The sequence below is a fragment of the Gossypium raimondii genome, chromosome 4 (assembly GCF_025698545.1).
Source record: "Gossypium raimondii isolate GPD5lz chromosome 4, ASM2569854v1, whole genome shotgun sequence".
Lineage (NCBI taxonomy): Eukaryota > Viridiplantae > Streptophyta > Magnoliopsida > Malvales > Malvaceae > Gossypium > Gossypium raimondii.
This window is the reverse complement of record NC_068568.1, coordinates 47,085,030-47,096,433: the sequence shown is the minus strand read 5'-3', so window position 1 is coordinate 47,096,433 and position 11,404 is coordinate 47,085,030. Positions and strand designations below refer to the sequence as shown.

The 11,404-nt window shown below is 34.6% G+C and overlaps 1 protein-coding gene across 1 annotated transcript; it reads right to left on the bottom strand.

Annotated features, from left to right (window-relative positions):
• Positions 1-7,649: 7,649 nt before the first annotated feature.
• LOC105781012 (auxin efflux carrier component 5) lies at positions 7,650-9,769 on the bottom strand. Its single transcript, XM_012605579.2, has 5 exons — positions 9,024-9,769; positions 8,848-8,933; positions 8,295-8,452; positions 8,020-8,096; positions 7,650-7,943 (listed from the first exon to the last, which is right to left on the bottom strand). Exons 1-5 carry the CDS (start codon positions 9,695-9,697, stop codon positions 7,871-7,873), a joined length of 1,068 nt encoding a protein of 355 aa, XP_012461033.1. The 5' UTR covers positions 9,698-9,769; the 3' UTR covers positions 7,650-7,870.
• Between the last annotated feature and the right edge of the window lie 1,635 nt (positions 9,770-11,404).

Sequence of the window (11,404 nt, the reverse complement as noted above, 5' to 3'; positions counted from 1 at the left end):
ACAAATATTAATTAACCTATAAAAAGAAAAAATAAATATTAATAAAAAAGCAGGAAGCCGAAGAACACGGTGAAGTGGAAAGACATGGCAGAGATTCGTTTCGTATCCCACGCGCCCAGGATTTTCAGTTTAGATTTTTATTTTGTCTTTATTCACTATTTAGCCCCTGAACTATACTCATTTTTCCACATTGATACTTTTTGGTATTAAAAAGAAACAGCAACCAATCAAAATATGCCATGTGTCCTTTGTTGACCGTTGATGTAATTGTTGACCGATGACATGATTGTTGATTAACGTTGATCGAAGAAAAAAAAGTTAAAAATATAAAATTTTATTAAAATTGTAAAAATTTATTTAAAATATATATAATTGAAAATAATGTTTTAAAAATTTTTCAATTTTTATTTTTATTTTGATAATTTAAATTTTGATGATTTTAAATATTTTTTATAATTTTAATAAAAATTATATTTTAATTTTTTTGTTCAGTCAAGGAGGACCAAAAGTATAACAAAACTATAGTTCAGATATTAAAATAGGACAAAAAAAGTTTAAGTATCAATGTGGAAAAATAGATGTAGTTCAGGGGTTAAATAGTAAATAAAGCCTTTTATTTTTTATTTTTTGTGACTACCACGTTTGGCTTGAGAGTGAAAACGACATAATTAATAGGTTTGGGGTTTTTCATTTAGAGTGACCTAAAACACGGTTTTCCTATGTCATTTTCCCATTTATTTTAATAGAATACCTAGAGATTTTATCACACTCGTATACGTGTTTAAATCACTATATAGAACATGAGGATGCGTTTAAAAATAGGATAAACTATATAAATAGTTACTCAACTGTTAAAATTTTTCATTTTAGGCACCCAAAATAAGATGTTTACAATTTAAGCACTCATTTTACATAACTCATTCATTTTAGTTACTCTGTTAAAATAACAAATAACAAGTTAATATGGCAGTTTAAAAATCGGTATAATAACAAATTTAGCCCTCAATTTTTACATATTATATCAATTTAGTTATAATTTTAAAAAGTAACCTCAAGATTTACAAATAATCTCAAGGTGATATTAATTCTAAAAAATAAAAATAAAATTTTATATTAATATTAAATAAATATAATAAATTAAGCTTCCTCCAAATTTCTTCCAACCAAGTTATTTTAATGAGATTTTTATAATTTTTTATCAACTAAGGTTAATTTTTATACCCAAATTTTAATTTACTAAATAGGTTCCTACAGCACTATTTGCATAATTAAACTATATTGAAACAAAAGGAGGAGTCACTTACATCAGTGTTAACCTTAAATGATTAATTTTTATATGATTAATAATTTAACCGTTAAATTTATCAAGATATTTGTACTTATCATGCATGTAAACTTTTGAATCGATTCGATATCTCTATCAAATATTATCGTATTAATATATTTTCAACAATTAAAATCTTTTTACATTGAAGTATAGAGTGGGCAAAGTCTGGAAAAAAACACTTAAAACATTTTACATAAAAAGCAAAGCATTTTCCATTGATTTAGTATATTTTACACAATCAAATACAAAAAAATGAAAAAATATTTTCCGTAAAATTTTACATTGATCTATTATATTTTACACAATTAAACACCGAAAAATGAGAAAAATAATTTCCGTCAGAAACAAACATAAATTAGATTTTTAAAGTAAAGAAATTAATTTACAAATATTGAAATTTGAACTCATATCATTAAAACCAATATAACCTCAAATTTACCATCACAATTAATATAAATTATATCCCTTTTTTATTAACAAAGAAATTTACTTTAAAAATTAACCAAATAATTTTTTCTATTTTTATTACTTTCACTCACAGTGTACAAATTTCTTATTAATAATGGCGTTGATTGAATCGGTGTCACAAGTCAAATACTAATTCAAGATTGATGAAATATTTTTAAAAAAAATTAAGTTACCACTGTATACATAATTCAATTGTTCAATAAACATTTTCTAACTATATTTTTAATGTTAAATTTTGTTTCACCAACATGATAACATTTCGGCATTTTGATAAGATGTTAAATAATATTACTTAGCATGATGACAATTCAATGTGCTATGAAAATTGACCATAAGAGCTAGAAAATAATTGGAGTGCATTTAATATTCTTAATCATATTTAAATATATCTTTGAACATTAAATTGTATCAAATGGAGATAAAAGAGTATTTTTTTTAATGGCTACTTAAAAGAAGAAGTCTATGTAGCTTAACCAAAGGATTTTGAAAACTCAACACACCCAAACCATATCTATAGATTGAAAAGGGCTCTCCGTAGCCTAAAATAGGCTCCTAGTGTCACGGGCCAAAGTTCAAAGCCCGTGACCATCGCACCAAATGCATCCAATGGAGGTCTATTGCTCAGATGGGGATCATTTGGCCCACAAGAACTGGCCCGATTCAAAGAGCTATTGGACAAGCCTATCAGATTAAGGCCTGGTTGGCCCGGTAATGAAGAGATGGCAACTTAGGCTAAATATAGTAACTAATCTTAGAAGATAGAGGGAATCTTATCTTGTAAAGATTAGATTAGATTTGATATGACTTATCTTGTAAATCCCTAAAATTAAGGGATATGGTTAAATCTCATCCGTCGATGTAAATGTATCTTGACCGTCGGTTTTGGGGGAGCTCAACTATAAATAGAGAGCTTCCCCCTCATTTGTATTCATTCAATTGTATTCTAAATTCTTAGAGTAATAGAATTCTGAGAGCATTTACTCAAACACCTTGTGTGTAATCTTTTTTGTGGCTTTCTGTTGTTCTTTGGTTGGCTTCTTTTGGCATAAATCGCTTCCGCTCTTCAATTTGGTGCCTTGGAGGAGTTCTAAAAGAATCCTCATTTGAGTTAAGGCTGACTTGGGTGAGTTTGGACGAATAGATTGCCTAAGGCCGCACGGATTGCGAAACGAAAGGTCTATCCCCGTGACAGTTGGTATCGGAGCTTTTGGTTCGAAGGCACTGTTGGGATGTCGAAAGAAGTTGTTGGTCAGAATGAGCCAATGGAGACCCGAGGAAGGGCCAGAAAAATGAGTCAATCAAGGGACTTATTGTCGGCTTTGGAGGATCGAGTCGTCACTCTTGAGGAGTCCATGGGGGACGTCAAGGAGAGGATCGACGATGTCGATGATAGACACAATGATGGGTTGCGAACATTGCAAGAGCAGCTCAGGGAATTTGTGTGGGATACTATCGGTTCCTCAGAGAGTAAGCTGGCTGAGAAGGACGATGCTCTCGTGGCTATGGTGACAGCTTTGAAGGAGGAGATCAATGAGCTTAAGGGGGAGCTCAAGATTTTCAAGGCTGCCATAGGGAATGAAATGTTGGCTTCAAAGCCGAAGCTATAAGCGATGGATGTACCCAAGCCAAAGGCATTTAAAGGGGCAAGGTCTGCAAGTGAAGTGGATAACTTTCTTTGGGCCATAGAGCAATACTTTCGTGCGATGAACATCGAGGATGATGTCACAAAGGTAAATACTGTTGCTATGTATTTCACTGATGTTGCTTTGTTATGGTGGCGACGTAGGTCCACTGACGTGAGACGTGGTGGGACCGAGATTGGGACTTGGGAGGAGTTCCAGAATGAATTTAAAGCACAGTTTTACCCCGAGTATGCCGAGGATGAAGCTCGAGCAAAGTTGCGACGGCTAAAGCAACGAGGCACGGTTAGGGAGTATGTGAGGGAGTTCAGTAAACTCATGCTCCAGATCTCTGATTTGAGCGAGAAGGAAGCATTTTTCTCCTTTATAGATGGGCTGAAACTATGCGCGAAGCAAGAATTGCAACGTCGAGGAGTTAAGGAACTTACCAAGGCCATGATGGTAGCGGAGTCCATAGTGGAACTTGTTCCGAGAATGGACATGTTTGAATCTTCCAAGCCCAACAAGAGGGGCAATGGTGGGTACCATTAGGAGGATGAAGAGGGACAAAGCTATGATGGCAACGGTAGTAGCAGTGATGGTGATGATAGGAAACCACAAAATGGGAAGTGGAGACCTAATAGCCCGAAAGAAAAGAGGGGAAGGTTACGATGCTACTTTTGTAAGGGACCGCACATGAAGAGGGACTGCCCAAAGGTATCTTTAGGTTCGGCTATCCAGAGAAATGATGAGCCGAAAGAGGCAAAGCCTATTGAGGAAAAACCATCGAGAGTCAATTCGATGGTGCTCATTCCTAATAAGAGGAATGGTAAAAAAGGGTTGATGTTTGTAGACATCAACATTGCGGGTCAGAAGTGGGGTGCTCTTATTGATACGGGAGCATCGGACTTGTTCATATCGGAAAAAGCTGCAGGGAAGCTTGGTCTGCCGATTAGGAAATTGAACTATGGGGCTAGTTCAGAATGTGGAGCTACAAATCGGCAAGTGGAAGGGCAAGGAAGACTTTGAGGTAATCCAATTAGATGATTACGATTTTGTACTTGGCTTAAACTTCCTTGACAGGATTCAAGCAGTTCTGTATCCATGGGCCGATCAAATTCATGTTATCACCGGTCCGTTAACAAGAATTGTTGTACTGGTGTATCGAGATATGAAGGTGGGGGCAAAGGTGTTATCATCAATCCAACTAGTCGAGGATGTTTCGTATGGGAGGAACATTGACTCAATAGAACGGAAAGATACGAAAGCTCCTTCGGAAGTGTTAGTGGCGCAAGAGTTCGATATGAAGCCCGCAGATTCGATTGTAGAGCCGACACCTTTGGGAAAGGTGGGTTATGCATCGGGCTTCAAGGAAAAGGGAGCGATGCAAAAACAGTCGGGATGAGTAAATGTTGCAAGTAAGGTACATTACGAACACTTTAATAGTGTTTTCAATTCTGAGTTGTTGGCTTGGCAAGGTCGTAGGGGCACTTTCAAAGTTCATTAGCAAGGAGGCCAATGGACTGTGGGCAATACGAAGCCAAGATGTGAGAATCAAGATGATTCAAGAGAGAACAAGTCAAAGTTGAGGCAAGTTAGAGCAGAGACTTCTTGCCAACAAGATGTACCAACGAGTGCAATGGTTCAAGGGAAGACGCGACAGAAGCCGAGGCAAAGGTTCCGAAGGAAGGGACAACCTGATCACAAGGCAAGTCAGGGAGAAGCCAAGGCAACGAGAAAGTTCAAAGACGAATCATGTCAGTGCCATTCAGAAGTCGCAACGAGGGCGTTGTGAGAATGGGTGGTGGAGAATGTCACGGGCCAAAGTTCAAAGCCCGTGACCATCGCACCAAATGCATCCAATGGAGGTCTATTGCTCAGATGGGGATCATTTGGCCCACAAGAACTGGCCCGATTCAAAGAGCTATTGGACAAGCCTGTCAGATTGAAGCCTGGTTGGCCCGGTAATGAAGAGATGGCAACTTAGGCTAAATATAGTAACTAATCTTAAAAGATAGAGGGAATCTTATCTTGTAAAGATTCGATTAGATTTGATATGGCTTATCTTGTAAATCCCTAAAATTAAGGGATATGGTTAAATCTCATCCGTCGATGTAAATGTATCTTGACCGTCGATTTTGGGGGAGCTCAACTATAAATAGAGAGCCTCCCCCTCATTTGTACTCATTCCATTGTATTCTGAATTCTTAGAGTAATAGAATTTTGAGAGAATTTACTCAAACACCTTGTGTGCAATCTTTTTTGTGGCTTTCTGTTGTTCTTTGGTTAGCTTCTTTTGGCATAAATCGCTTCCGCTCTTCAATTTGGTGCCTTGGAGGAGTTCTAAAAGAATCTTCATTTGAGTTAAGGCTGACTTGGGTGAGTTTGGATGAACGGATTGCCTAAGGCCGCACGGATTGCGAGACGAAAGGTCTAGCCCCGTGACACTAGGGGCTAGTACAATAGGTTAACACATTTTCTTCTACGACAACGTTATAAAAAAGAATCAGTGGATAAAACATTGTTCATCAAGAACCATCGAGGCCACATTGTCATTACATTGATTTATACCAATGACATAATCTTTGAATCAACTTCAGTCAATGGAAATGATGATTTTGTAAAAATGATGCAGAATGAGTTTGAGATGAGTCTTGTTGGGGAACTATCATATTTCCTTGGTTTTTAGATTAAACAGCTCGAAGATGGTATGTTCTTGTCTCAAGAAAAGTATGCCAAGAATCTTGTCAAAAGGTTTGGTTTAGAATCTGCAAAGGCTACCAGGGTACCTATGTCAACTAGTGTGAAATTCAGTTTGGATGCTGAAGGAGTGCCCACAGAACCAAGCACATTTCGAAGTATGATTAAAAGCTTATTGTATTTGACAACAAGCAGGCCTGACATTAGCTTTGTTATGAATGTGTGTGCTTGGTTCTAATCCAATCCAAAGGAATCCCTTGTCAAAGATGTCAAAAAGGTGATCAAGTATGTGAGTGACGCTTTAGACTATGTCATTTGTTTATCTAAAGATAGTGTTGTGTCCTTGGTAGGCTACAATGATACAGATTGGGCTGGAAACGTGGATGATCGAAAGAGCTCCTTTGATAGTTGCTTTTATCTTGGTATTAACTTAGTTTCCCGGTATAGCAAGAAGCAAACTTCCATCTCACTTTCCATAGTTGAGAGTTGAGGCAGAGTATATAACAGCTGAAATCTACTATGCACAGCTTATCTGGATGAAGCAAATACTTGTTGACTATGGTGTGGTAACTTCGACCTCTATTATTTTATGTGACAACACGAGTGCAATTAACATATCAAAGAATCCTGTTTAGCACTCGATATGTCACCACTTCATCGGAGAACTTGTTGAAGAAGGAAAAATTGAGCTAGAGTATGTGAAAATAGAGAACCAATTGGCTGACTTCTTCACCAAGCCATTGGTGCCATGCAAAAATAAAATTGAGGGCTTTAAATAAGGAATCTAAAACTATATATATATATATATATATATATATATATGAAAAAACGAAACCAACTTAAATTGATAATATATAAAACAAATTGTTTAGACGATTAACCTTTAGGAAAAATATATGAATTTTAATAGGTTTATATATGGCATAGGTTCCTACATTCTTTTAAAATTTAAAATTTAATCCTTGTATTTTAATTTCAAGACATTGAATCCATGTACTTTTTTTATTTAAAATCTTGACCACTTCGTAATTTTCCTTTGTGTTCTTAACGTGGCAATTATAAAAAAGAAAAATAAAATTTTCATCCCTCAATATCTATAGTTTTATCAATTTGATCCTTATTATTTAAAATTACATAAAATTTTATTTAAGAAATTCAAAATTCATTTTTTCATATTTTCAATAAAACAAAAAATATTCTTTTTATATTTCCAAAAGTTATGAAAATAAAAACTTTTAAAATTCAAAATGGAAATAGAAAAATTTTAAATAATTCATTTTAGAAAATTCAAAATATAAAAAAAACTCCAAAATTAGAAAAGAAATGGTATTTACTCATTGAATTGTAATAATATCACTTCGAAATTTGAGCTATTTGTTTAGTTCGTATAAATAATATTTATGCTTAATAATTACATTTAACATTTATTTCTTAAAATAAAATATTTTATATTTAATTTTAAACCCTTAGATATTTTTATTTTACACCAATAATAATATATCATTTTATTATTATTTAACAAAAAAAGCAGAAAATAGAGATAAGAATGGGAAATGATGTAATTATGCTCGATTAGTTACACATCCTCAATTTTTTCTTTTTTTCTTTTTTGTTCATGAAGGATATGTTTTGAATATTTGATTTTCATCTTAATTTAATTTCTATAAACTAAATATAATTTAGAGTTACAGTTGATCATCAAAAGGAAAAAGAGGGGAAAATGGAAGAGCTGAAGTCCTTGAATCGTTGATGGAGATTAATTAATAAACTCTAGAATTGCATAATAAGCAACTAACACAGGTAGGGAAACAATGGTGCCAAAGATCACTCTGCAAAACAGAGAAAAAGGGATTGTGTAAAATATACCATAAGATAGTTGGAAAGTAGGAAGAAATGAGATCTTACGCAGTACTAAGAACTTCAGCGTGCATTCCATATTCCTTGGCGAAGATGAAGGAGGTAATCGATTGTGGCAATGCTGCCTGCATTTTTAACATTGTTTATATATGAGCAAAAAGAAAAACCCAAGCTGACACATGTCATTTGGGTGAGTAATGTGGCAATACTGAAATCATGTGTCATCAAGTGCGAGAACTACGAAATCTCCATTAAGTCTATAAATTAATTAAATTAGTGGTGCATGAATGATTAGCACATCGAAAATAAAAGGCAAAAGCAACCTGAATGATGGCGACACGTAAGACATCACCATGCAAACCCACAGCAATGGCGCCGATAGCCATTGCCGCTGGTCCCGCTATGAACCTCAAGACCATCCCAAATATTGTCAAACTTGTGCCGCATGCTATTATTTTCTCTTGCAGAGCCATGAATGTTCCTGCGTTCCATACAACCAAACTCATTACATTATTAACCATAGCAATGCGCCTGTATTTACATCTGTCCTAGGATTGATTACATTATTTCTCCATTTTTGAAGGGTTTTTTTTTATATATATATTTAAGAGAAATTTAAAACAAATTTGATGAAAATGATGGGTTTTTTTTTTTTTAAAGAGGAATGAGTCCTTTGTAAAAAGGATGGATATCTTTTAAGAGATTCCTTTTAAGGATTAAATTTGGAGGATTTGTATATGTGGGGGCATAAAATAATATTTTACATGGTCAGGTGTAGTTGGGATATAAAATTCTGTCCACAATTTTTACTTAAATAAAATTTATATTATTCTCTTCTTCTTTTTTTCTTTTTTTTTTTAATTTATATAATCTCACCCATGCTAAACATGGCAGTGCCAGTTCCAGCCTTGGACATAATCAATATTGATCCCTCCATAATGCTTGGCATCTCAAAATGCCACCTACAAAATTAGCATACTTTAGCAATGAATCAAAATGAAAACAATAATATCCCAAAGATTAAGGAAAAGGAAATAAATGAATCAAGTAACCTGTTTGCAACAAAAGCCCAAGCAAGGCCGATAACACAAGCATAGGAGTTAGGGTTGCTAGCCAGTTTCATCCCCACAACTTTCAAGAGATACCAGAAAGAAGGCCTGCTGCTTACCCCACCATCACCATTTGTGTTCCCTTCCACATCTTTCTCCTGTTCTCCGCCATCTTTTGTAGCTGCTGCTGATGCAATGGAGACTCCCGACCTCCGAAACTCCAACACGAACAGCAAAAACGTCAGCCAGATGATGGCTTGAATAACAGATGACTGGACAACAAGATCCACCCCTGTTTCCCCATACATGGCTCTCATCAAAGGCACCCCTACAACCAAAGCATTAGTTAAAGTCGACAAAGAGAAGCTCGTGATGGACCAGCAATAGCTTCCTTTGCTACTACACTTGGCCCATATGGCTAGAACCCCCACGATAACAAGCTTGGATATGGTGTCAGCTCCGATAAACCGATAATTCATTTCGAAAGGGTCGATATGACTAGTGAATTCGACCGCGAAAAGCGGGAGGGTGAAGTAGCAGACGAGGCGGTTTATAGCATCGCACTGCTCCGGGGTGAATATCCCCCACCACTTCACTGAACCGTACCCTAACATCAGTGCAACATAAAGAGGCACCATAGCTACAACCACCTTGTAAACGTCTTCCCACCCTATCATTTTTATTTGGCTTCTAAGTTGTACTAAAAACAAGGGTCTCCTAGTGCAATTGACAGAATGAAATATGTATTGACAAAGTATCGTATGGGGTGTTTATTTATATGGATTTCATGCATGTAAAGACACAGAACATATATATTATTTTAGTAGAAAATAACAATAAATATTGTAGAGTCAATTGGTGGTGTATATGAATGATTCTATACCGTGGATTCTTTAAGTTGTATGTGACTTGATGTTTTAATTTCCTTTGGCATGTGACTGAGTGCATTAAAGTGTAATGTTGCTGTCTACAAATGGGTTTATTGTGCTATGATCAGCATTTTTTCTTAGCAGAATAAGGAATGAGGTCCAGCAATTATTCCACCCACTATTGCCAAGAGAGTTTGTGATCTTGGGTAATTAATTATTTATTCGAATAATATTTAATAAGTAAAAAATAATATGACATTATTATTAAATTAAACAAAAAAATAAAAAATTTATAAATAAATATTAATAATTTTATGTAAACATAATTAAATATTAATTATAACTATTATAAATAAATATTAATAACTCTTCAAATTAGAATATTAAATTTAAGAATTTTGTTAATGATAATATGTCATATTATTATTTATGTGGAAACCTGCATCAAATATTCTCATGTATTTATTTATTCTCACCATCAATATTATATGCCAAAGTGGGCCATCCAGTGATAGGGGCAAATTCAAAATAATGACTGTGAAGTGACTTATGAAAGTTGAAACATTAAAGGCCAAATATTAAAAGGCATCCATCATTGCTTAGAAAAATGAATAAATAAATAATTAGTTTAGGAGTTCCAAAGTAGAAGCAAAATTTGGGTTGAACTCTAGCATGAAAGCCAAACCTTGTGCTAATTTTAAGCATCCTAATTGCTTTACAACGTCTGAGATAGTCGACTGTAAAACAACAGCATGACTCTTTTGTATCACTGGTTTTGAAAGGTGCTAGTTTTTTTCATAGTGAGGGGTGTTGGGGGGGGGGAGCCTATATGGATTTGTAAAATATTGTGTACTTGGGATCGTTAAATCTTGTAGTTTTATTCTTATAAGAGACAAGTTTAAGATGATATGAGCATTTATATCTTAAGACTAATTCTAATATACAATTGAGGTAGGATTCATAGCATTGCTCTTGAACAGTGACACATTGCATGAGAATTTCAAGAACTCGATGGCTGGTAAGAGAGCATCATGGGAAATCCTTATAATTAAGAAGGATAAGCATATAGAATAAGTTCCATTTTTTGTTGATTATATCATATATGCTGCCCAATAATATCAGATCCTGTGTTAACCACATATATCCATCACTGCACTATCTAGCTTGCCATTCTGTGAACTAAAATCCACTTATTATATTCTTCTTCGTAGTTGTTGATGGAACTGCGAAAAGAAACTGTAGAAAATGCATGGGAAGGAATGGTTTCAATGGTGCAAGTTAGTTGATGGGTTTATTTCTTTCATTAAGAATCCAACCTTTGTAATAAATGAATATGCCTCATTTGGTTACAAAAAGCATAATTATTATATAAATATTAAAATGGATTATCATAATATATATAAAAAAAAAAAACTTACAATGAGAAGGATGCACAATACTCTAGTAAAAAATATTGTAATACCCTCGACTCGGCCTAGGAGTTTCAGCTAAGTCGAAGGCGCTACATTCGATCAC

What these genes read in the sequence shown, in the direction of transcription:
- LOC105781012 (XM_012605579.2), bottom strand. Translation starts at nt 9,697, where the DNA reads ATGATAGGGTGGGAAGACGTTTACAAGGTGGTTGTAGCTATGGTGCCT. An exon ending in TGGGCTTTTGTTGCAAACAG is followed by an intron (nt 8,934 to 9,023) that starts GTTACTTGATTC and finishes CTAATTTTGTAG; the next exon opens with GTGGCATTTTGAGATGCCAA. An exon ending in GCTGAAGTTCTTAGTACTGC is followed by an intron (nt 7,944 to 8,019) that starts GTAAGATCTCAT and finishes TCTGTTTTGCAG; the next exon opens with AGTGATCTTTGGCACCATTG.